Raw genomic sequence first — 26,725 nt, 5'->3', positions numbered from 1 at the left:
ATCTGAGTGTGTAAATACAAATATGCAAGAGGGAACTGGGGAAGCGAAACATACGGTGTGATGCAGATGTCCCAAAAAACCCTAAGCTGTTCCATTTTGAAAAATAGCAACTAATTACTTGAAAACAACACATGGGCAAGAACTATTTCCAGAGGTTTCAGAAATTCATTGTTAAGTACACAGTTAAAAGCACAAGAATCTGCTCCTTCTTGAACAATGCAATTAATCAAACTACTTAAAACAAGTTGTTCTCCGAGTTTCTGTCAAGTACAAAACATGCAGAGTATAGTAGGGTCTGAAATGATTCATCTTTCTGCTTCTATTTTCCAGGTTCTACCTGGGTATGAGAATATTTATTTTGCCCATTCCAGCTGGTTTACATATGCGGCCACACTGAGAATATATAAGCATTGGAACTTCAATATAGTTGATCCAGACACTAGCACCAGCCGTGTCTCATTCAGCAGTTACCCAGGTAAAGTCAAGAAACCCAAAACAATGTAGATATCCAAGATGGCATGGACCATCTTACTGTCTTGCAGATGTCTTATCTATAAAAAGTATGATACTTCAACAAGCACTGACTTCAATCTACGTTAAAATTTTTAGCCACTGAGAGGACAAAATGTTGTATTTTGTTGTTGATTAATCACTTTCAGTGCTCTGAACAGTACTAGTTAAATATTCTACCTCTGGCACAAATATGCTGCTTTGAATTTTGCTCGTGGAGTCTGCAGTCATCTCAACTGTTGAACTTCTCGCCTTGCCTATAGCATTCACTTGTTTGGTAATAGTTTTGAACACTTCTGTTTACCACTGTGGCATGACTCGTGCTGTAATGGGATTATTAGAGAGTATCAAACACTAGCCATTTGAAATTGTATCGACTTCTTTGGTGTGTGGTTAGCAAACCTTCAGGGGTTTTTTTGGTTGTTTTTTTTTTTTCCCCACATCTCCCTCCTCCAGCTTCTCTATAAGCTGCTGCAGAGGCAAGTATTTTTTATGCTTATTTCCTGTGTTAGTAATATAGCCAGCCAGAATATTTAAAATATCCCCTGGGAAGATTAGGCAGCATGTAATATTCTCAGGTTTCCTGGAAGAGTGTTAGAAATTGCCAGCAGTTAATGTTTCCGTGGTAAAATATGTACTTTTGCTAGAGTAGCACCAAGAAATGTGAACATGAAAAACCAAAGCAAATCTAAGAGACTAAGAGTAAGTATTGCATAAGTTTTTTAAAGGTGGAATTTCAAATTAAAAAATGCCCAAACACTCAGAATCTTCATAAACTTCTTAAAGTGAAGTATGTGCCATAGGGGCCTGTCTGATTCTGATGAAATTTTGTTGGTTAATGATTTCAAAATGTGCTTTGTTGAATTACTGTGCTTGCCTTACTACAAAGGCAAGGGTCCTTCATGGCAGGGACTCCTGAGACTGTGAATGGAAAACTGTTAACTGTTTTGAAAAGCAGTTGCATTCATTTCATGTTGAAAGCAATTTATTTTTTTTTCTGTGGGGTTCTGACCCTCCTCAGTGACCCTCAGGAATGCAGCATATTCTGACACTTTGCTTTGACGAAGGAGTAGAGGTATTCTGGCGAATGCCTAAGTGTACAGCCTTTCAAGAGCTTGGGTTTATCTCCCATTCCCTTGGAGGTATTTCACTTGCTTGTTGCAAGGAATTTTGCCAAGCCCATGTAACCTGGTAGAAAGCTAAGGTTTCTGTCTGAGCTCTGTTCATGAGCTGAATGTACAGAAGGTTATTCTGGATCTCGTATCTCTCAGTAGAAATACTGTTGAGGATAGTACTGTCCTTCAGGGGAATTGGCTTTTTAGCAACTGTTGCATTGCTGCATTGTGCTGCAGATTCAAACTAGGGATCAGGATCAGCCATGCAGAGCATTTAGTATTTTATTTTTAGTGAGTGTCTATGCTGTTATCTCTGGGTTGTTCCACTGATAAAGCTCGCTGTATGGGAGAATACCTGAAAATCAGCTACTACTATGCTGAAATGGTCAGGGTCTGTTCACTGGTGTACAAAATCCCACTGTGCTTCCCTGAGACTGAAGTCTGCAGAGATGGCTTGTTTAAAAGCTTGCTTGTGCCAGGTAGACTCTGACACAGTAATGTGGTATGGTGGACTTCCATCAACAAAATTGAGTTAGAACTGTTGCAAAACATAGTTCCCATGGCTACAGTGGTTTGAGAGACCTGTGGTATGCAAACTGGCTGCCTAATTACAGGCTACTATCATAAGCACTAGGCAAGCATGATCCATTGACTACAGCAAATTGCATTAGCTGTGGGTGTAGTTCACAAAGTTGCAGTTTTCCAGGGTATGAGTAAGCTCTAAAGCACTGGCCTGCTAATGATCTAGGGACATCACGCAGGAAGAAGGGGACTGCCGAATTCCTCTGCTCCATGTTTTGTTGAGATGAAGCCTTATTTTCAGGACATTTGACCAATGAATCTGCAGGTCCTGGCCACGGTTCAACTTGATGACTGTAACTTCTCCCTGCATGCAAGTTCCCACTCTTATCCTCCATCCTGATAGACACGAAGAACCAGTAAGAAAGGCCAAGCTAGTAAGCTCCCCTGAATAGTAATGTGATCCTAATGTACATAGAACCATTGACTTTTGGAGGAAACAAAGAGCATTAAAAGACAGGTGTCCTTCCAGGCCTTCAGTGACTAAGTAAGTAATTAAAATATTTCTGTGAAGTGAAGGTCAGAGGCCGTCTTAGCGACCATGAAATGATAGAATTCTCAATTCTTGGCCAAGAAAGGAGGGGGGTCAGCAATACCACTACGATGGACTTCCAGAGGGCAGACTTTTCAGGACACTGGTTGAGAGGGTCCCTTGGGAGATGGTCCTGAAGGGCAAAGGGGTCCAGGAAGGCTGGACCTTCTTCAAGAAGGAAATCTTGAAGGTGCAGGAGCAGGCAGTCCCCGTGTGCTGTAAGAAGATCCGGCGGGGAAGACGACTGGCCTGGCTGAACTAGAAGCTTTTGCTGAGACTCAGGGAAAAAAGGAGAATTTATCACCTTTGGAAGAAGGGGCAGGCAACTGAAGAAGAGTACAAGGACCTCGTTAGGTCATGCAGAGAGGGAATTAGAAAGGCAAAAACCCAGCTAGAGCTCAATCTGGCCGTGGTCATAAAGGATAACAAAAAATGCTCCTATGAATACATTAACAACAAAAAGAGAGCCAAGGAGAATCTCCATCCTTTACTGGATGCGGGGGGAACGTTGTCACGAAGGATGAGGAAAAGGCTGAGGTACTTAATGCCTTCTTTGCCTCAGTCTTTAACAGCCACACCAGGTATCCTCAGGGTATTCAGCTCCCTGAGCTGGAAGACAAGGATGGAGAGCAGAATAAACTCCCCATGATCCAGGAGGAAGCAGTTAACGACCTGCTATGCCACCTGGACACTCACAAGTCTATGGGGCCTGATTGGCATCCACCCAAGGGTACTGAGGGAGCTAGCAGAGGAGCTTGCCAAGCCACTTTCCATCATTTATCAACAGTCCTGGTTAATGGGGGAGGTCCCGGACGACTGGAGGCTTGCCAATGTGATGCCCATCTACAAGAAGGGCCGGAAGGAGGATCCAGGGAATTACAGGCCTGTCATCCTGACCTCGGTGCCGGGGAAGGTTATGGAGAAGTTCATCCTGAGGGCGCTCACAGGGCACGTGCAGGACAACCAAGGGATCAGGCCCAGCCAGCACGGGTTCATGAAAGGCAGGTCCTGCTTGACCAACCTGATCTCCTTCTATGACCAGGTGACCCGCCTAGTGGGTGAGGGAGAGGCTGTCAGTGTTGTCTACCTGGACTTTAGTAAAGCCTTCGACACTGTCTCCCACAGTATTCTCCTGGAGAAACTGGCGACTCATGGCTTAGACAGGTGCACTCTTCACTGGGTAAAAACCTGGCTGGATGGCCGAGCCCAGAGAGTTGGGGTGAATGGAGCGAAATCCAGTTGGTGGCCGGTCACAAGCAGAGTCCCCCAGGGCTCAGTTTTGGGGCCAGCCTTGTTTAATATCTTTATTGATGATCTGGATGAGGGGATTGAGTGCACCCTCAGCAAGTTTGCAGATGACATCAAGTTGGGTGGGAGTGTTGATCTGCTTGAGGGTGGGAAGGCTCTGCAGAGGGATCTGGACAGGCTGGATCGATGGGCCCAGGCCAATTGTATGAGGTTCAACAAGGCCAAGTGCCGGGTCCTGCACTTCGGTCACAACAACCCCATGCAATGCTACAGGCTTGGGGAAGAGTGGCTGGAAAGCTACCCATCGGAAAAGGACCTGGGGGTGTTGATTCACAGCCGGCGGAATATGGGCCAGCAGTGTGCCCAGGTGGCCAAGAAGGCCAATGACATCCTGGCCTGTGTCAGAAACAGTGTGGCCAGCGGGAGTAGGGAGGTGATCGTGCCCCTGTACTCGGCACTGGTGAGGCCGCACCTCGAATACTGTGTTCAGTTTTGGGCCCCTCACTACAAGAAGGACACTGAGGTGCTGGAGCGTGTCCAGAGAAGGGCGACGAAGCTGGTGAGGGGTCTGGAGCACAAGTCTTATGAGGAGCGGCTGAGGGAACTGGGGTTGTTCAGTCTGGAGAAGAGGAGGCTGAGGGGAGACCTCATCGCTCTCTACAATTACCTGAAAGGGGGTTGCAGAGAGGTGGGTGCTGGTCTCTTCTCCCAAGTGACGAGTGACAGGACAAGAGGAAATGGCCTCAGGTTGCACCAGGGGAGGTTCAGGCTGGATATTAGGAAAAATTTCTTTACTGAGAGAGTGGTGATACACTGGAATAAGCTGCCCAGGGAAGTGGTGGAGTCACCATCACTGGGGGTGTTCAAGGAATGTGTGGACGTGGCATTGTGGGACATGGTTTAATGGGCATGGTGGTGTTGGTTGATGGTTGGACTTGATGGTCTTGGAGGTCTTTTCCAACCTTAATGATTCTGTGATTCTGTCATCCAGTAGAATGGATATAAAGTAAAACTCTTCTTCTGTCCAAAAGCTGTGTCAGAAAAGCTTCAAGGAGTCATTTGCCTTCTCAGAAGGAATGTGGCAACTCCCCAATTTCTCCTGGGGTCACAGACTAAAATTGTCCAGATTGTTTATTTACTGAATTTCAAAAGACAGCCTACCACACTGCAAAAATTAATATTTGTTGTGACTCAAAGGATCTAAGGCTATTCCCTAACCATGATGTGTGTCAGCATGTGCATTATGATACAGCTAGAGGGCCTCGCGCTTCCTTGTTTCTGCTGCGACTGAGCAGGAGGAGGATAGGCAGGAACTACCAGTACATCCCGGCTTCCCCAGCAGTTTACCACATTCCTGCCAGCATGCTCAGATGTCCACTGTTACAGCATGTCCTCTCTTTGCTGCTTTGTCCCTTTCAGAGCAACAGTAGCACTGCAGAGGCACAGTCAAGTGGAAATGAACGGTAGTAGTAATCTCTGCTTTTGCAGAATGATTTAGCCACTTGCTGTTCATTTCCACTTTTGAAAGCGTCTATGCAGAGCTGCAAGTAGGACAGCTCAGTGAACCTCTGGAAAGGAGGAGTGTCTCTGAGCTGAATGCTTGGGCACCCCTAACTTTAGTGTCTTGTTCAGGCTCTGAACATAAGTACTTAATATGGTTTTGTTGAATCTATGCACAGCAGAGAGAACTTTAAATTGTACAGAGACGTTGCAGCTGCTCGCAAATGTTGAATGAAGCTATGCTCATTTGGGAGGGTAAGAAATGCGATGACAGAGACTAGGTAGGTGCTGTGTTTTCCAGGGCATATGTAGTAAAACATCTGTGAGGAAAGCCCCGCCCCCCCCCCCCCCCCCCCCCCCAGTCACTGCTCTACACTGCCCCATTGAGACATGCAAAGAACTGAGCCAAATTAACTGGTGAAATTTGCAGTTTTTCTTGGACAGCAGCTCCCAAGATTTCTGTCCATTTGGATGGACCTCTTCTTGAACAGTTACTTTTGAACCCCATTTAAGAAAGGGAATTTACCACTGGGACCCAAGCACTCTGGTTTGGGTAGTGACCTACTTCCTCTGGGCTGAACCACAGTCTTGTTAAGTATGTTACTCTGATTTTAGCTGTTGAAGCAAAACAGTTGAGAACTTTATTGCCACCTTTGCTCCTCTGGTCTGCTGTCAGGATCTTGCTTGGCAGAGATGGGCTGTGACATGGGAAAAAGATGGCATAAGTTGTCTTGATGGACAACTATATGTGTGCTTGCTGAGGCGGGAGAGAGAAGTAATGTATGTCCCTTGCTTTGAAGTAATCTGGTGTTAGTGCAGGATCAGAAAGTGCAGCATTATCCTTCCCCACAGCGTGAGTAAGAGCTAGGAGGAACAAAACATGGAAAGGGCAGTAGCCCTTGTATTCAGGGGACTGGCTTGCTCATGAAGTATTGCCAGACCATTTCTTGCTTCCCTGCTCTCTCCAACATCTGTCTAAAACCTGGAGGCAAGCAGAGGGAAGTATCTGATGCACTTTAGAGATGAGAGGCCAGAGCTATAGTATGGGGTGTGCTATTACTTAGTGCCTAGGAGAGGTCTGCAAGCAGGAGGAAGGTAGCTGGAGGGAGTTCAGTCTTGACATGAGAAGCAGCTGCTGATGAGATTAAGAAAACTAATCCAGAGAAGATTTTTCCTTTCCCATTGTCAAGTCTGTTTATAGCCCAGAGCATTGAGCATCTTGCCACGGGCTATTCTCATCCCTGTGAGATGATGGCTAGACCTCATGTGTCTGACTTCCAGCCTGTAATACTGACCCTTTCTGTACCTGAATGAGCACAACAACCTTCTAAAATGCCAAAAAAGCTGATGCCATCTGCTTCAGAAAGCAGCAGCTTACCTCTTTAGGAACAATAGCTGCCAGAAGCGTGTTACCCCCCACATACTCTTTGGTGTGCTGACTCTCTGGAGAACATTCTGGATCAGATTTCAAAAAACATTTTGCTTTGATTGTCTGATTAATATTGTCATGATGAATGAAACTCCAGACTCTGGAAACTTCAGCTTTCCAGTAGTGATTGGAAACTGGATCTAAGCCATTTAGATTCAATCAGAAGTGCTTTTGCTTGATTCTATGTAAGAAGAGTGAGGTTCATTGGAGGGAGGGGAAAAAAAAAAGACAAAAAAAATCTGTTGAGAGTTGCTGATAAAAATGGGAGATGGGTTTACAGGAAAAAACAGGTGAACCATACAGTGAGATAACAGTTGATATAAAAAGCATTTTCAATTACCATAGATTCTCATATATACTTAAAAAGACAATGATAAAGAGGACATCAAATATCTGCTGATATCTCTAGGCTTCACCCAGTTTTTATTTTTGTGGATGTCTTTGCCCAGGGTAAACCTGCTGTATGTGTTTAACTTTCCTTTGTTTCAGGGGTGCCTATGCCTTAAGTCAAAATGGTATATGTTGTCTTGGAGTGATTAGGCCAATAATGGTGTATCATGGAAGGCACGCTGTATTAGAAAACGTCGCAGGATAAAACTTGGTAGATACTAAGGCCCAGAAGGAAATCCCCTTGTTTTCAGCTTAGCTGAGCTTTGCAATTTATTTGAATTACAGAGTTCAAACTTCAGTTAATTCAGCATCATTCCTTGTGTTGACACTTGCTTTGAGTTGAGTTTTTCTGTTTTATTTCAGCTGTTGATTGAAAAAGAAGAAAAAACTATTGGGTTTATTTTGAAGTAGGGTACGGGGCATTGGCACCCACATGGGAGTTGGCATTCAATTTGAATCACAGTCGTTTTACAATTTCATTTCTTGCCTCTGTTTGGGCAAGCACTTGACTTGTTACACAACAGTTTATCGCTGGAGTATCCCATGTCTTTGTATAAAATAGACTGGCAGAGCCAGGTTTAGAGTGTTTCTCTCTTGTCCTTACTTAGTTGAGAGAGAATGTCGCTGTTGATGTACATAATCTATTGACACTCTTTTTCTGTGTCCAAGAATAAAATACTAGGAACCACAAGCTGCTGGGGTGCTCTGCCTGTTCTATACTGACATATTTTTAGGGAACAGCTGACCACAAAGTATATTTTCCTGGATCTGTTCTGATTCGAGAACTTGAGACTGTAAAGAAATCGTGGCGTAACGGAGCCCTTAAACATTGCTTCTGCTTGAAGGAGGTCTGCCTTTTGATGAAAGCTCAGGAATAGGAGGCAGAGCTGAGTCATCTTTCTGGCTGTCATAGGTTGCTGACCTTTAGTTTGTTTGTAGAGTGCATTATTAAAGCTTGCTGTGGAAGATTTTGTAGTGGAACTTGACTATTACGCTGTTGCGCAGCATTTTAGCGTTGAAGAGTGATGCCATTAAAAACACATTAGTAAGAGACCAGGTTCTGGACGACTTCCCCATCAGGAGCTCAGTTAACAGCCTTTCTTCCCCAACCTGGCAGTGCTGTATCAGCTAGGGAATCTCAAAGTCAAGTTATTTCTGCTTTGTAAGTAGTCACCATGCTATCCATGGCATTATAGCTGACCTTTGCAGCTCTGTATACCACCTCCTGGCATGGGATCTGCAATTAGACCTAGTACTTCTGTTGCTATGTAACCTGGAAGGGGATCCTGCCCAGAGATCCATCACTGTGTTGAGTTTACAGGGCTGATGGGCATAAAAAACCCCAATGACAACATGTTAGAAAGAGAAGTAGGTAAAACTTTCTCTCCTATACAGGATGTAGCTTATGATTTAAGAGGTGCCCATTTCTTGGAGATGCTTTTAAGAATAGTTAGACTGGAAAAGATTAAACTAGAAGGAAGGCTTTTCTGCCTAGCTTGCTTTAGTTCAGAAGGCATTAATTTAAAGGAATACCTGTTGTCCTTACAGAATAAAACTGAAATTGGTTGATGAAGATATCTTTGTGGAGTTTGTACTTTTGTTTTGGTTTTCTTTGTTGTATTTTTTTAAAGGAATTTCTTTGTTAGAAACAAAGACTCACTAGGCATTTACAGTATGTAATCTTCAGCATAAGAATAAGACATAGCTTGACATATGAAGGAGAAACTTCTAAGCTTGGGATGCAAACATGAAGCAAATGCTGTAGACAAGTAATTAGGTTGTGTGTTGAAAGCATGACAAAGGAGAAACTGTGGGCTTAAAGCACTTGCAGAAGTCACGACCTCATCTTTAATATTTGTACGGTTTGATTTCAAACACACACATGTTGACTCATTCATATCCTCTTGGCTTGTCCCTCTGTTTTGTTCTATGACTATATCGAAGGTTCACAAAGATAAAAAATTTTGTATTATTGCTGTTTAAGGCTTTTTGGTGTCCCTGGATGACTTTTACATACTAGGCAGTGGCTTGGTAATGCTGCAGACTACCAACAGTGTGTTCAACCAAACCCTCATTAAGCAAGTGGTGCCTGAATCCCTGTTAGCTTGGCAGAGAGTCCGCATTGCTAACATGATGGCAGATGGTGGCAAAACTTGGGCAGAAACCTTCTCAAAGTGTAACTCCGGTAAGTACACTTTCATGAGAGCCTTAGAAAAAAGGACGTGTTCCCTCTCCCTCTTGTACCCTTTTCCTTCCCCAGGCAGGACGTCTAAGTCTCTCTTTGCTCTCGTACCTAGGGACCTACAACAATCAGTACATGGTGCTGGACCTGAAGAAGGTCAAGCTGCAGAAGAGCCTTGATGACGGTGCATTGTACATTGTTGAGCAGATCCCAACCCTTGTGGAGTATTCTGATCAAACAAATATTCTCCGGAAAGGTAGTAGCTCCTGTAGCAGTTACTGGCTTAGGAAAGCCATCTCTTTGTGCCAGCTGGTGGAGAATTGTGCTTTGTACTTGGGAAGGGTTTACTGAACACTAGTGCTGACTTTCAAGTTAAAAAGCTTTGTGTGAGCATCCCTCTGTTGCTAGGTCTATAGCGTTGTATTCATTTCTCCTGTATGCTATGGTAGAAATGTGGTGAGCATCTGTGTTTCTTAGAAGCAGGGGAGTGAAAAATAGACTTTACCTTCTTTCTTTCTTTTTTTCTTGCTTTTTTTCTGGTATTATTTTGCCCTGTCTTAGAGACTCGTGAGGAAAAAGGTGAGGTCTGTTTGAAGAAGTACTAAATAACTGATGCTGTGGGCTACTTGAAATGTCGGGTGAGTGGGTCATCCTACTAGGAGATGAGCTTTTAAATACGAAAGAAGTTCTATGTTAGATTCAGCTCCTGAACTTTTCTGGACCTCTGTTATCAGATAACTAGTTGCTGTTTAAAAGAGTCCTTAATCCCCTGGCAAGACTAGCATCAACTTGATGGAAAACAGACAAACAAAAATCTAAGTGAAGCAAAACACCCACTGTCAGGTTTCATTCACAAGTGTTTTCTAGATGCTTTATGTCAATGTCCAAAAGCCTGAGCGCATTCCACAAATTTCAGCGTGTATCTGGTGCTTTGTGCTCCCTCCTCTAATCACATGCTCAGAAGTTGAATTGATGAATTGTTCTTCATCATGAAAATGACTGGAAATGCATTTATGTTAGCAGCTGGGGTTGTTTCCCTTTGGAATTTTTCCTTGTGTCTGGCTCCTTGGAAAGTTCTGGCTTATTTTAGGCATTGCCACAATGTGAATATGGCTTTGAGATGTTTCACTGATAATTTGGAAAAATCTCATGTCTCTCCCTTATGCTTCTTTGTCTCTTTTATCTGTTGAAGATATGAAAGTAGGCTACTGCACCTTATCTTCCAACATTTGTGTATACTTCAGATGGTGAAATGTGTCAGGCTCCTCTGTGCTGTGTTATGGATTGTGGTGCAGACAAAAAAAGCTAATGGAAACCTCTCTAGCTCTGGCACTTGAAGCAATGCAACCATGTCACGTCACTGCTACACCTGTGCAGAGAGGCCAGGCTTAGAGGGTTCCCCGAGTTCTTTTTCAGCAGTGCCTCAAGAGCTGCTGTGTGGGATTCCCTGTAGGACTGAGCCTAACCTCTGGGCTTGGGCACACAGTGACCACTTATTCCCTCCAAGGAGATCTTGTGGCTGCTCTGCTCTGGAAAGTGGTAGCATGTATTAGAAGTTACACATTATTTTACGTTTTCAGTATGGCTTTTCCCAGGTATCTAAATGCACCTTGTGTGTATTTGATTAAGCTACCAGAGACTGCTGCATTAACATCAGAAGGGCAACCCTCAGCTCACAGGGTGGGCTAAGCGCCGCAGAAGTGCTGCCTTAGAGACCTCAGCTGCTGTAAGCCACCACTGTTCCTGTAAGCAGCAGATTTGGACTCCACCATGCCATGCAGGACACCAGACAAGTCCCATCGAGGCCCCTGCCCTATTCCCTGGTGCTCAGAGCAGCCCAGATGAAGGAAGTGTGCCTTTCTCAAGAGCAGTGCTGGCTTAAAGTGTTTGTAGAGTAGCTGACCCTGGCACATTCCATAATAGCCTTGTAGCTGGTGTCCAGAGATAATGCACTATTGACACTCTGGGCTGGTCAGAGTGAGTTTGTACCAGCATTGGCTTTTTAAGTCTCTTTCAAGCATAAACCTAGAAGCAACAGAGAATGAGAACTGAGTTCTTAGGTGAACAAAGACAGGCATTGCTGTAGTAAGGCCTGTATCTGAGGAAAAAGCAAGCATTTTCTTACACAGGTTTGAAGATGGAAAGATTTTTTTTTATGGCTTCTGTCAGCTTGTCTCTTAGGCCAGTTCAGGTGCATTCTAAAAACCAGGAATCTCTTATGTTGCCCTTTCCAGGCAATGATGTCAAGGTGCTTTCTGTATGTTGACAAAGAAAACTCAGGAATCCTTTAGAGGAGATGGCGGAGAGCAGTATTGTCTCTGGTATAGGGATAGCCCACAGGAGTGGGCTGCAGTTCACATTTCCTGATGATGAGTAAGTACTGCATCCGTTTCAGCATCAAAAGCATCGTGTCAGATCAGAATGGATCTCAGTCTCTTCCACCATACACCTACTTAATCTTCTCATTGCTCTCTCTCAATATTGCTGAGATCTCTTGCTGTGATGGGCAGAGGAGGAAGACATTTTGTTTCAGAGAATTTTTGTTGTCTTCATGTTGTCCTCCTCAGTCCCTCTTTCAACCCTACACCATCTCTGACTTGTTTTTTGTCACTGTTCACCCTGCCAGGCCTAACAGGCAGGTTTCGCTGGCTTGTAGCAGCCCTTGGGTAAAGCCTGCCTTAGGTTGGGTGCTGCAATGTCTGCATGGGATTTGCAGTCTTGCAGAGCCTGAGGCACAGAAGAGCTCTTGCTGGAGGAAAACTTAGGATAGCTTGTTCTGTTTCAGTAATTTCAACAAAAAGTTTTTCCAGGTGGGAGAAGGGGGTTCATCTGTATGCACTGCGTTTATGTGAGACAATAGCACTTTTTAATCACAACTAAACACTACTGGTTTGGAAGCTGATGTATTCGTATCCTCCGGGCTGTGTCATTAGAGGCTGGCAAGTGTGCTCGATTCTGGAGGATGCCTGTATTGCAACAGAACATGTATATAACCTATTTCCTTCAGGTAGATTCTAGGTCATGTAAGCAAATGCCAGTAGACAGGGTATTCCCATCCCTGCTGCATGCTAGGCAGAAACCAAGCTGGTAAGGCCTCTGCTCAAGTAGTGTTCCAGTGCTTATGCTGTCTGCATATCTGTCCTTCAGAAGGTTTGGTTTGTATCACTCCCAGTGAGTACCAGTTGATTTTCTTGAGCATCAACAGCCAGACTCCTGGTGTTGTGCTGGGCTGATGTTAATACACAGAGTGCTGCATTTGCCAGTTCAGTCTTGTTTCAGGCAGTTGTATGTCACCTACCTAAAACTCTCTCTGGAGTTCTGGCTGGTAACCCTGCTCTTTAGAGTTAACAAAACTGCAGGATTCACACTTGCTCTTGGAAAAGTTAGGGCAGGGCTCTGCTCTGCTGATGAGTCACTTCTTAACCCTCAAAGACAGATACCGGCAAACATGTAGCTATCATCCATCTGTCCGTATCACTGTGTGCAACCACAGCTTTCCAACCACTGCTGCAGGAGGGCTGTGGCTGCTCTGCATGTTCACCTCAGACTCCTGCAAGCCTGATTTCAGCTGTTTTGCAGGATGAATCCTCAGGGTGGAAGTCTGGGGGTGGGTTGCCTGGGCACAGTCTCTAGTGGTGTTATACTGGGAGTCAAGCCTGGTCATGCCACTGACTACTGCCTTATTTTCTTGTGTTCAAACCAGTTTGACATGTTATTCCTCGACATGCTGTTAAGGCAGTGCAGCATGGAAAATGGTTTAGTTTTCTTTTTTGATATAAACAGGAGTGTTCAGCTTTTCTAAGTGATTAACAGATTGGGTTTTGTCTCTGGCAGGTTACTGGCCTTCATACAATATCCCTTTCCATGAAAAGATTTACAATCTCAGTGGGTATGCAGCATATGTTGAGAAATATGGCATGGATTTCTCTTATGAGCTTGCTCCAAGAGCAAAAATCTTCCGTCGAGACCAGGGCAAAGTGACCAACTTGGAAAGCATGAAGTACATCATGAGATACAACAGTAAGATGTGTTTTTGTACTGTGGCGCTGATCTTAATAAAGCAGTGTTACTCTTATTTCTTGGATTATAGTGGGAAGCTGCAGCCTCAAATACAGATCAGAGTTGTATTACTCTAGGTGTAGAGTACACACAAAGCAAAAAGATAGCACAAGCTTACTGTCAAGGTAGGAAACCAGGCTAAAATTACTCTAACAGAAACGAGACTGGGTTCCTTCTAGAACAAGGGCCCTTGGGCTTGCTGTTTGACCTTTCCAGAGAGCTTCTGACACTTCAGGAGACGCTGTGGACTGCTGTTACCCAATACATCTACAGCCTGTCAATCTTGAAAGCCTTCAGTCCTAAGCAAGAGTTAAGTCAGATCAGACCAGAGAATTTAGTGTAAAACTTCAGGTCAGTTTGGCCTCTTTTTTTTCCCTGTTCAGGCAGAATGATCTTTGGTAGGCAATGCTCTGCTCTGCTTTTACCTGACAGGGTTCTCCTTAACTGGATTAAAAACAGCTTAATTAACTTTTTGCTAAGCGCATCTCTAAGTACAGATAGCTTTAGATGCTATATTTTTATTCCCAATTACAGGGAGCACACCGATGACTGGGTTTGGGAGGCCTCTCCCAGGGTGGGGTATTGCTACAGTTTGGGCTGTGAGTAGCAGCATGCTTATAGATGTTGAGGCTTGTCTACCTTTTCCTCCTAGCTTGCAGCTACTACAATGGGTTTTCAAAGGCTTTGCTCTTTGCCACTTATTTTAGTCCAGAACAGGAAAACAAAGGCTCCCACTGCTGCCATTTTCCTTCCCTTCCCCTCCCCTCTTCCCCTTCTCTTCTGCTATTCTCTCCTGACAAAGTTCCTGCAAGCTTGCATCATGTGGAGTTGCAAATGTTTGTGGTTAGAGGTTGACAGTGGTGCCCCTGGGATGCAGAAATAGCTGTATGGACTTGGATTAGGAGCTTGTCTACTTAATGTTCTGTCTCAGGCACTGACTTCCAGCTGGTACCTGGGGAGGAGCACGAGAGCAATGTGGTAGACCTGTGTTTCTGCCTGCGCATTTACCTAGCTTTTAGTGGCCCGGGCAGTAGTAGAGGCTTTTTGTGAGGGGGCTAACTTGTATTCTTTTTTCATCCCTCTAGACTACCAGCATGATCCTTACGCTGAACACAATCCTTGCAACACCATTTGCTGCCGTGAAGACCTGAATCCTTCTTTTCCAGTGCCTGCAGGGTGCTATGACTCCAAGGTAAATTACCTCTATTTCAATATCTGTTGAATGTTGGCTGCAGCCTGTTTGTGCTCCTTTCAGACCTGTAGCCTGTTTCCCTGCACTAGGGCAGGCAAGGCCAGGCCAGTCTGTTCACTCCTTTCATGCTTTCCCAGTGCTTGGGCAGATCCTGAGATGGTAAACCTGTGCAGAGTCCTATCTCCTGTCCCTGACACCAGTCCTGGCACAGTGGCAGAGGGCAGAGGATATAGGGGGAGGTGTGCAAAAGAATGATGTCCATGGGAACCTGTGGTGTTTAGGGGTTAAACCCCAAAGCCTTACAGCAGGAGAAGCTTAAGAGAAAGCTGAAATGAGTCTTCACATTGTTCAGGGTAGGTGACTGTTGCACAGCCTCAGCCTCCTGTTCATGGGGACTGTGTGAGTGCCTCCCCAGAGCCCACAGGAATGTGTTTTCAGAACTCATTTTAGCTTTATCTTTGCAAAAGCCTGGCTCTCTAGTGAGTCACTCTACTCCAGGGCTCCACCTCTCTGTGAAAGTGCTTTGAGCAAAGTTTGGTAAAGATAAGTTGGCTTTCTGGGGAGATGTGAGAAAATCTTTAGACCTGCTGTCCTGGAGAAAGCAGCAGTTTTTTTAGGCAGCTGGTATGGTATTTTCACTGTGAGGGGTGATACCTGAGTAAGCAGCTGCCCAGCCCTGGTGTGCTGGGAGGTTGTACGGTGCTTTATCCTGTGGGGACCAGCCTGCTGCATTTCTGGATTGTGAGTTTGGCTGCTAGGACGGGCCCTGTGGAGGCTGTTTTGGCATTGCCAGTGCTGTGTGTCCACTCGGCTTGCACAAGCTCAGGCCAGCTGCCTGCTGTAGTGGCCGGTAGGAGCTCCTAAAGCTGGTTATTACGAGATGAATCCAGGAAATTGCTGTGTAGACATGTCTGGTAAGGGCGCAGGTCAGTGCATGGTGGTTGTGATGCCTTTGTCAGCACAGTTAGGCAAGGGGAATGGGCTGGGCTGAGGGAGAACAGGGTCCTTGGAGAGATGCTGAGAGAAATAGCCCAGAGCAGAAGCAAAACCTGGCAGTAAAGCTGATGCCAGTCTGTTGTAAACACTAAAGGCAATGCTAGTGTCTCTGAGTTTGGGAAGATGGAGCAGGCTGGAGACCTCTTGGGAGATAATGAAGGAACAGGGCAGGGTCTGGGCAGCTGCGTTTACTCTATGCTGCCTTTATCCTTTCCTAAATTACCCTGACAGTGCCTGAGGGGACAGCTCAAGTGCTTGACACGCAGCAGAGCTTAGGTCAGACCCTCTAGGCTCCCTGCTGCAGCTCCAGCTCTTTTGGAGACGGGAGGATTGTCCTGAGGGCGGATGTGCTGCCTCTCTCACCCTGGATAGTGCAAGGGCTAGAGGGCAGCATGGGCTTGTGCTTTGCTACTGCCCTTCTGCGCTGGCTGTTCTGTGGCTGAAGATGCCTCTGTGGGGGGGAGGAATGCTACCTGACCAGCATATGTTTCCCCTTGCTCACTTTCTTTATTGTTATAAAATCTCCCTGCTCTGTGGGATGGGTGCATGTCAAACACCATGCCACCGTTTAGCCCTGAACTCCTGTCCTTTATTACAGGTGTCAGATTTCCGCCTGGCTTCAGCGTTCACAGCCACTGCAATCAATGGCCCCCCAGTACAGGGTGGTCTCCCTGTCTTCACCTGGAGGCGGTTTAACCACACACGACACCAGGGCCTGCCAGAATCATACAACTTTAATTTTGTCACCATGAGGCCGATCCTGTAACACCAGCACCAATATTCCCAACTGGGATTTTTTTTTAATGGAAATTTTCATTCCTGTGTGTAATAAATTGACCTGGATGTCCACATCCCTGTGCCTTATCTGCCTTCCCCTGACCTGCCCGCTAGGCACTTTGTACTGACATTGGCTGCCTCTGTGCAGCCCAAATGCATGTTCTGCTCTTCTGAGCTATTTGGGTAGCCCTTCCTCTGACTAGGATTGATGGGAAGCAGGTGTGTCGCTGCTTTTCGGTGATCTGAGCTATCATCACAGCTATTCCCAGAGCAGGAGTGAACTGCAATGCGATCAATGAGTGATTTGTCTCTAGTAGCAACATGGGACCTGCCTCCAGGGCTGGGCCAAGCCAGGTGGCTTCTTTGGGTCATGGTGGCCTAATCTCTGTGCTGGCTTGATGTCTGCCTTTTTCTCTGAGCAGTGGCTGTGAGATGCGCTGCAAACTGCTTCTCATCCAGGAAGGTCACTAGCAAAGAGTCAAGGCTGCGTTTTTCATGGCAGATCAGTAGACAACAGGCACACAGGGGGGGCAGGGCATAGCTTATGCAATATTTCCTTTGTCTCACCAAAGCAGCATGCAAAGGCCAGGCTACAAAAGGTAGTGAAGAGATGTGACTGGTAATTTCTGAAAGCAGCCTGATGCTTTTGGAAACAGACCCCCACACACACCCCCAGGCTTCAGTGTAGCAGTAGGAAGAGAACTGTGTCTGTGCAATAGATCTCTTACTGATCTGTCCATGCAGTTGTTCAGTGACCTCTTTGCCTGCTTCCTCAGCTATGGGTGTGTAACATGACAGTAAGATGGGGGTGTACATATTAGTTACCTATGTTTACACTGAGGAGTTGAGTCACTGGGCTGTTTTGTGCTAGATGTTATACATGTAATAATTAAGTAAAAATAAACAGCTCTTGCCTTATGGCCTTGGCAGTCCAAGCTAAACTGCAAAGCAACTGCCCTGTATTACAAAGGTGAAGGATGAGCAGCGTGAGGTTTTGATCAGGACCCTGGAGTTTAGCTTGTGTGATAGAGAAGGGAGTGAGTGAGTTAGTTACTGCAGCATGGGTGAGGTTCTAGCCTAAATATTTGGCTGTCACAAGAAGGCTGATTTCCCTCAAGGGGAGAGGGAGACCACAACTTAGAGCAAAGCTTTTGCTGAGGATGAAAGCCCATGCAAAGGGAGTGATTTGTTTGCTGGAGCAGAAGGAGGTAAGTGTGAGAGGTGCGAGAGAGTATCTGTCTGTGCCATGTGCAGGGGTAGAAGTGGGTGGGATACAGGTGCAGGAGAGCACTGTGTAAAATGACTCTTAACTGCCGAAGTATTTGCCACAGAGCTGCTTTTCGCTCTGCAATACAGTTCTTTGTTGGGTAAAGCAGCAAAATTACTTAGCAGTGGTAGCCAGACACACACACAGCCACACTGGAAGCATATGCATTGGCATATATGCCAGTTGCAGCTGTGCCTGTGCTAGTGGGGGATGAATGTGATGTTCACTTGGTGCCTCTTATAAGCCAAAAGAGATTGGCAGTGCTGCACAAGTGCCTTCTGCCAGAAGTGGTGGGGAGGAAGCACTGCTAGCCACAGAGGTTTTAAATACAGCACCCCTTCCCTTTACTCCTACCCCTGCGGTTCTCTAGCACTGTCTTGCTCACCTGGGACCCCCACGGACATCAGCCCCCTGTGTCAACCCTTGCCACTGTGTGGCTTGTTCTTGCCCCAAGCTCTGTGCGCGTAGACCACTTCCATGTACTGTTTTGCAATCCCAGCTACCCCTCCCTCCCCTGTTCTAGCTGTGCTGAATGAAGGGCAGTGGGGCACAGGGAACTTGTGATGTCCCCCCTGAGTGTGAACAGCAGTGCTCAGCCAAACAGCCCTGGCTCTGTTTTGGGCACTGGCAGCTCTGAGTGCAGGGAAGCTCTACCTGCCATGTGTCACTTGCCTTGTGTTGTCTGCATGGAGCCTGCAAAGGCCTGTCTGTTCGGGCTGGCCTGTCATCGGGGTGTCTCACCCTCTCTCTGCCTGGTTTGTCAGCTTTGTGAGCTCTTGCTGGGGTGCTTGGATTGTAGCTCCAGCCTTACAGGGCAACAATCTTGATGCTTTTTAGATAAGCACTAAATATGAACTAAGCATTTCTTGTGTAGCCCTCAGGTGTTTGCAGGTGATCACTGCCTTGAGAGACATGGTTTCCACTCCTGTACTGGAGACTGGCAGCTACAGGGCCACTGCGACAGACTGAATTGAATTGAACAGGCTGTAACAGGCATTAAGGAGCACACTTAAAAGAAGGAATGGAGCAGGGTTATGAAGGGCAGTACAGGGCTCTGAGCTGACAGCAAGCAGAGAACCAAGGATCAGCTGCTTGTTTGAGACTGGAAGCACAGGGTGGCTGGAGGATGTCCATTTGCTACTTGACTCACTCCTAGGCAAGACAGCAACATTAGAGGTTGCATTTACTGCCTTTTTACCCAATCTTATAAAAAATACTAATGGAAGAGTATTGTTTAAAAGTTGGTCTCTAGGGACCAGGAAATTGCCAACTGATTACTGTGTTGGACAGGGTTCTTGATCAGGGCACACCTGTATGCTTCCCCTGCAGGGAATGGAGGCATGCAGCAGATGTGACCTGCCCATTTGTAAACATACATGGAAATGGGAGAGCTGCCTTTCTCCTACCTTGAGCCTCCTACCCTGAGGCAGGAGCTGCTTTGTGCTCAAACTCAGTGTTGTGGGAGACCAGAGTTCTACCTTTAAGAGCCCTTTTCTGTGAGTAAATGTTTACATCAATGGGACCTTATGAGCCTTAGAACTCTAATCCATGTGAGTGTGGCTATTTTTTTTTGCCTTTGGTTGTGCTATTAATGGTCATTGCATTCCTCTTATTGTGCTGTCCTATGTGCTTCCTTTGTCAGCACTCCAGCCTGGGTTGATCTGCCAACCACAACCACCGCAGCTGGGTCCACCTCCTCTCCCCAGCACAGCAACGTCAGGGACAGGAGACTGCTGTGAATGGGGCTGGGTGGACCTATAGGGAGGGGCAAGAGAAAACTGACAGCTTGCTTAATTCTCAGGCAGCTGCATAAAGTTAAAAGGTCTCTCTTCATCATCTTCTTCCCCTCTGCAGCTCTCCCTGGGAAAAAAATGGGAAGGTGTACTCTAACCCGAGGGTTTGCGGCAGAAGCTGCCCCCCTTTTCACACCCCACTTGCAGGTTTTTCCAAGTCCTGTGGCTTCTGCCTTTTGAACTTCAGGTTTTAAGGCTTGGCTAGAGAGGGGGGGATTGAGAGGTGGTTGTGATAAACCACTCCCTTGCAATAATAAAAAGAAACCTGCTGTTCAGCCCCTAGAGAATGCTTATAGAGGAAATAAATCCTCCCAGCAAGACCACCACAATCACCACATCTAATGTTGATAACTCCAAGTTTTAAGTACGTACTTCGTTTGAGTTCTCTCCAATTCAGCAGCAGAGTTGGGTTCAAGAGTCAGCCTTTACAATACTGCCTTCTAGTAAGGGAGTTTTTTAGTTCTTAACTCATTTGCATAACATACTTCATGGTGCTATACCTGCAACAGGGTGGGGCAGAGACTTTCTTGATCCCTGCACTAAAACACCCTCTTTATGACCCCTGATTTCATTACCCTTGACTGATGCAATTACTTTTGTACACAACAGCTTGCCCCCTGGCTTTAGAAGCATAGCCAGTTGGGCATGCCAAGACCACTGCTGCAGGCTCAAGGCTCTAATGCTTAAGGGTGCTGTGAAAAACCAAAGGCAGCTCCTGTACTTTGTCCAAAGCCTCTTGCTAGAAGAATGACCATTTTTTCGGAGGTCAAACCCAGCCCCTTGGAGGAGAGGAAAGTAGCACCAGCAATCTGGTTTCCATTCCTGTCCCACTCTGGGACAACTTTGGGGTGCAAATTACTAGTTTCTGTCTGTCCCAGGATACATAGCCCCTCTTTCCTTTGCAAAAGTGCCTGGAAGGTGACTTCCCAGAAGTTACAGCATTGCTTTCATTTTTTTGCTTCTGTGAGAAGGCTGGGAGAGCTGTACCATGCAGTTGACTTTCTGAGGATGACCTAGAGCCACACCACTGCTGCTCAACGTTACTTGAGCAAGGTGGCAACAAGCCTGCCACCCTGAAATGCCTGCAGCACCCGTCCCTCCGGGTGGCAGCACTTCTGAAGAGGAAGAGCACACACTGGGCTCTTTTGGAACAAGTTGTCTCCTGAGATGTCTGGAACTAAGCACAGATGACTCAAAATGTTAAAAACCCAGTAGTTTATTTCAAAGTATAAATTTCGGGCTTCTCAGACAGAACCTCACTACAGTTAACACAGACAAACACACTAATCTACAGTACATACAAAAATGGGGAGAGCTTGCAACTGCCCAGTTTAAATTGGACATTTTTTTGTATTTACAAGTCCAGCTGCAAAACAAAACAAGAAATCAGATTCTGAGTTTCCTAACAAAGGATTTTGCACATTTGACTCCAAATAGCCAATAAATTACTAAAGCTGAACAGGACTCCCCAAACAGCTACTACCCAGTTGTCTTATTTACAGCTATACCCCATTAAATTAAGACAGCACTTCAAATATATATATATGTGTGTGTGTCTATATATATATATAAAAAAAGAAAAAAAGAATGCTCAGCCTGTGCAATGACAATGAGAAATACAGATGCATTTTAATGAGTACTTAGAAGGGATGAAAATTCATTCATTTGCTTTCTCTTAGCTACCCTTATTTTTTTCTTTCTTCCCTCAGAAGGTGTTTGGACAGGAATACATGTTTCGGTGGCAGGGCTGGCTCAGTGTCACTTGAACTTCTCTCCCTCCAGTGTTTTCATACAATGCCCACCCCTATCCAAACCAACAAATTAAAAAAAATATATATATTTAATATATCAAGCTTCTATTTAAAAAATCTGGATAGGTATTTTTGACTAAATGAAAATACTAAAGAATTTATAAGACAGCAGAGGCACAGCTTGATTTTGTACAGTGTATGCAATACTCTAATATGGGGAATGGCTGTTTGGGGAGCAGGAACATACTTGACCTGTCCCTACATATAATACAGATTCTAATTTATTAGACATTTAAGACAAACAGCATAAAGGAAGGGCTGAAGTGACTATTTTTGTTACAGTACAAAATGGTGCTTGGATCCTGCTATACTTTAAATGCAAGTTTCCATACAGAAAATATTCATTACTCACCTGACAGAAGTGACAATCCCAGCTACATGAAGGAGTGCAGTAAAACAGCATAGACAGAAGTCTACAATGCAGTTTCTTTCACTGATAGAAGTTCTTGATGGGCACACAACAAAAGAACCCAAAATCCCATAGCATATTTAACCAGCCATGTTTTGGGATTTAGTTTTTTCTGCCCTTTTTTAACCTTGCTTTACATTTAAAAATGTTGCTTTTAAGAAAGAGCATTGAAATTAAAAAGTTGTCTTTTACAGCTTTGCTACATGGCGAAGTGGATTTAAAAAAAGACTCTTGCCCTTCTAAACCCACTGTTTGGTTCTGCTCGGCAGGAATGAGACTGAAAAGTGCCAAAATAAAAACCTTACATATACTTTCTTGTCCAGGTGCATTACAATTTGGTTATGCAAAAAGCAAGTTTAACATCTCAATGACTGTGGGGCAGATGCACCAATTTCTTCTCTCAGCTCAGAAGCATCATGAAAGCATCTATTAACAATTGCAGTTGCTCACAAGTTTTAGGCCAGTGTCTAAAATAGTTTCTAAACGGCTTTGGGTGTGTTAGCTTTCTGCAGAGGCAGGCAGGGATGAGATAGAGGACTGGGAAGCCAACTTCTTAACTTTTTGTATTAACTGAACATCCAACTGAGTGCAAAAAGCTAGAAGCTTTCATGGTGCCACACCACAGAGGTTTCTTCTTTGGCTGAACTACAGCATACAGCTTTCCCAAAAGAACAGGGAAAGGCTCTGGTTGAAAATACTGTCTGTATACTCTAATATTCTTGACAGGACAACAACTACTCAACAATTAGAGTGAGGAAAGGGTTGAATGATACTGCAGACAAAAACAAATCCAGCATCAGCAGATGTCACACTTCCTGGTCTTTACAGAAATTATAATTACTGCACGCCAGGAAAATGAGAAGCAGTAATGAAAGGCTAGAAAGGGTAAAGGGAAAAATAACTCCAAGCAAATAAAAGAACACCACAAAGTATCTGGCTACATTTATTTCTGAAATTATTCTTTAAGGCACAAAACAAATCTAAAAAATAGGGCTGGATGTATGAGGGGAGGGGCAGAGAAATTATCTGAGCTAGAGAGGTGTGAATGCAGTCTCTACAATCCAGTTTCAGATCTGACCTGGGAACGCTCCCAGTGAGAGTGGGGGAGGATCGTGAAAGTAGAGGAGCGTTCTTATTTAGGAGAGGTAGGAGGTGGTGGGGTGATTTATTTTTTTTCCACACCACCTCCAAATTTACACACATATTGGTTCCCTGGTCGACTCAAGTTCCCTTCCCTCCCCTCAGAGAGCTCATTACAGTTTGTAAAATAAGACCAGACCACTCAATCTTCCAGTACAAAAGTGAAACCTTGAAATACCTTTCATATCACAGCCTGCTCACAGAGCGGTGGGGGGCAAGACGCAAATCTGTTCTTGCCCTCATGTTGGTGCCTGTTACAGATGTGTATGTTTTGCTTCAGACAAACTATAATTTATTATTTTGTTCCCACTCTGAAGCAGAATCCCAGGCATCCAGGGTACCCTTCGATAAAAGGTAGGTAGGTATCTAGGAAGAACAGCTGTCATGGAAGGGAAAATGAAATTTTCAAACAGCCCATGACTTGAGCTATCCAGAACAAACAGGCTCTCTTGCTGCAGGTGAGACTTTATTTTTCTTTTGGTTCTGAATGCATGTAGTGTATCACACAACTGTCTAAAATAATCCTGCAGAGAGTGGATTTAAAAGTGAATTTCATGCATGGGATCAATCCCCCAAAACTGGGGTAATTCTTGGTAGTAGGACAGGTTTAAAGGCTCCAAAGATCTCTAGTTTAACTGCTCTGGGAAGAGATCACATCTGTGGACTGGGGGTCACAGAAGGGTCCAAAACGTCCATAGATGTCCTTAGCCCGGACTGCAAAGTAGTATTTGCTGCCAGACACAAACTGCGTAAGAGTGCATGCCATAGGTAGCGGGAGGGCCTTCACTTCCCCGATCTTCTTCCACTGGGAGGGCATAGTAGCACTCGGGTCCTCGTGATAGGCGTAGAGATGGTAACTGTCCACAGTGGCACAGCTCCGGTCCACCTCCATGACACTCCATGACAGCACAATACCATTCTGGCTCTGTACCCGTGCCAGCTTCAGCTGTGGCTTCTGAGGCAGAGAAGTGTTGGCAGCTTCAGGGGGCAGACGCGGTGGCTGTGGTGCCTCCGGGAGTGGGGCAGGATGTACAGGGCGTGGTGGCTCCTAAGTAATGTAAGAGCAATAAAGGAAAGGTCAGAGTCTACAGCAGGGGAAGGAGGCTTTAATTCCTCGTTCCCCCTGCAAATGGAAGCAAATGAGCCTGCAATCACCCAACCGCCACAACTCTAAGTCCTGCGTGCACAGACAAGAGAGCAGCAGCAAAGGTTGAGAAGCGGTGGGACCGAGGACACCATAAATACTTATTATTCGCATATAAATCCCTAGCTGTACAGATCATAATTGCCACAGTTATTTCCCTATATCCTCTTTGCTTCCCACCCCAGAGGTGATGGGCTGAACACTGTGCCCTTTACCAAGACTGAGCAGGCAGGTTCACAATGACTTTGAGCTAATCTACATGTGAGCTGCTGTTCCTACATTACCCAAAACACCCCCGGCAGTGGATTAAGTTGACAACTCATCCATCTTTTCAACAGGCAGGTTTTCAGTCAGAAAAGGAAGAATGGGTAATGGTGCCACATGGATTTTATCATCTCGAATTGATCACAAAAGCTCAGCCTCAGTTTCCAGAAAATTTTGAAATAAGGGCACAAAAGTGGCTTTCCATTAATTTTTTATATATATATACCACAGAAACAGCCCTAGGTCTCTCATTTACGTTAGTTAAGATGAATTTAGGAATGTGGTTACAATGAGTAGGAAATTTTGTTATTCTTCAAGGCAGGGGCCTTTCAGGTTGGAATCTGGGGCAGTTCTTTGTCATCTTAAGTGTTCTGTGTGATATTGGCTTGATTTATTCTCATTATTTATCACTGGAGAATGCATGAAGTTGAATGGTGTCTAGACTGAAAGAATGGTGAGCCACCTTGTTGGTAATGTATTTACCACTTCAGGACATCACAGGTGATGTGACTGCCCAACTGTGAGCATGCAGGCAATGTATTTGGTTCAGTCTCAACAACAAAACCATATGAAGTGCGTCAGACTAAATTCTCAAATACTCATGGAAAGGGGTTTGAGGTGATGCAGAAGTAATCACCCGCAACAGTAATAAAAAAAACCCCTCTGAAATATGGGACCTTGAGGACCTTGTCTGTACCTTGTTCTCCTACCTCAGTTTTGCAAACAGCTGTACTGGGAAATTGGTCATCCAATTTGTAGCCAAACAATGACTAAACGTTTTAGTGGCAGTTCTTCTGTACCCTTGACTCCACAACTCACCTACAGACAATTCGTGCACCATTTCTCAATATGTGCTACTGGTGATCTGGAGAACTCTGGGGTAAGCTAACAGATTGCATAGCTTTTACCACTCTTGGCAGAAGTTGCTGTAGGTGATAGGGTGGTGGTGCTATGCATGTGAACTGGCTGCAAAGTGTCTACAAGGCATTTCACTATTCTGCAGTTCACACTAAGAAGCAATCTGAAAGACATTAATGCAGAGACAAGCCTGTAAATTGCAGTAAGTAATTTCAAAAAGACTACTCACAGCATGCACTTGTGGTGGTCGATGATGCACTGTAAGCTGAGGTGCTCCAGATCCAAGAGTTAGTCCATTGTTTACAACATATGCAGTTGTTTGAGGCATTCGTACTGTCATACCTATAAGAAGCACAGGGAATACTTTGAGTATTCAATACTTAAAATCAGCTAAAGAGAACACTGGAAGACCAACTCCTTGGTTCAGTTGGATGACACTAAATTTCAAACTGACACACTCTCCTCAAACTGCCAGCAGACTTATGAAGTTCTGCACAACAACAAAACCACCTCCCATCCCCTGAAGCTGTAAAAGTGAAAGAGACCAAGTGCTTGTGTCTGCAGAGGGGACAGAATGATGTTTTAATAATTTGTAGCATGAAAGAAATGGGTGGGGAGGAGAAGTGTGGGAGATACAAGGAGCTTAAGTATGAGAAGAAAAATTACATCACTTTGGGATTCAGAAAGGAAAAGATAAATGCTGCTGCAGCAGAATGGTATCCACTCAGTATTGAAATGCCAGAAGGCTGTGCTGTGGAAGGCACAGAAAACAAAAAAGGTAAGTCATTGTCCAAGAAGCTTGTCCTCCCTCACAGAATGGACACCACAATGGATGTTACTCACAGGCATTACCATTTCATTCATTCCCACAGCAAACTGACCTGACTGGCAGGAATAAACTAGGTTATTTTAGAGCCTTGGAGATAATATCCAGAACTCTTGCAAACTACCAAGTTTTCATTCATTTTATACTACATCTCACTCTCTTAAATAACATTTTGTCCGTTTACTGTTGGAACATGTATGTTCTGTGAGCTCAAAGCTTTTGCTCACTGTTATGGGTTGCCTAGGGTGTCCCTCTATTTCTGTCTAGAAATACAAGACTTGGGGCAATCTCCACCACCCCCTAATTCCACACTTGTATGAGATCGAAGCATTCTAATACTCCAGAAGAGAAGCTTGCAGAGCAACACGTCAGGAAACCATAGCTACTGTATGGTAATTTCTTCTCTAAACAGTCATCAAGCTATGATCATAGGTGATGAGTGTCCAAAGTCTATGTAATCTGTGAGTCTGAGGCAGGGAGCTCAGAGTACTAAATCTTAATGTTTTTATAATAAAATGCTGAACTCTAGGAGGCTGCTTCACATCTTTTTCCTACTGGCACATCTATCTAAGAAGCTAATGACGCTGTGCAAACTCCTGTAGGATAAACAGTCACCTCAACTGGCTATTTCTTATCCATGAGAATCCAATCAGATACACTGTTTTAGCATGACTGTGATTCTATCTCAGGAAATTATAATAATC

The 26,725-nt window shown here is 44.9% G+C and overlaps 2 protein-coding genes across 2 annotated transcripts in view; one reads left to right on the top strand and one right to left on the bottom strand.

The window, feature by feature from the left end:
- Positions 1-16,498, top strand: part of PLBD1 (phospholipase B domain containing 1) — a 42,402-nt gene extending 25,904 nt beyond the window's left edge. Inside the window, exons 6-11 of the mRNA XM_059816973.1 lie at positions 331-475; positions 9,288-9,488; positions 9,601-9,741; positions 13,320-13,505; positions 14,630-14,736; positions 16,331-16,498. Coding sequence (XP_059672956.1) covers positions 331-475; positions 9,288-9,488; positions 9,601-9,741; positions 13,320-13,505; positions 14,630-14,736; positions 16,331-16,498 — 948 coding nt within the window. The remainder of the gene's footprint in view (positions 1-330; positions 476-9,287; positions 9,489-9,600; positions 9,742-13,319; positions 13,506-14,629; positions 14,737-16,330) is intronic.
- Positions 16,499-22,731: 6,233 nt separating this feature from the next.
- ATF7IP (activating transcription factor 7 interacting protein) overlaps positions 22,732-26,725 on the bottom strand; it is a 115,839-nt gene continuing 111,845 nt past the window's right edge. The window contains exons 15-16 of the mRNA XM_059816433.1: positions 25,425-25,537; positions 22,732-23,977 (exon numbers count right to left, since the gene is read on the bottom strand). Of these exons, the coding sequence (XP_059672416.1) occupies positions 23,561-23,977; positions 25,425-25,537 (530 nt within the window). The 3' untranslated portion in view covers positions 22,732-23,560. The remainder of the gene's footprint in view (positions 23,978-25,424; positions 25,538-26,725) is intronic.

Source organism: Gavia stellata, chromosome 4, assembly GCF_030936135.1.
Source record: "Gavia stellata isolate bGavSte3 chromosome 4, bGavSte3.hap2, whole genome shotgun sequence".
NCBI classification, from domain to species: Eukaryota; Metazoa; Chordata; class Aves; order Gaviiformes; family Gaviidae; genus Gavia; species Gavia stellata.
This window is presented reverse-complemented; position numbering and strand designations above follow the sequence as displayed.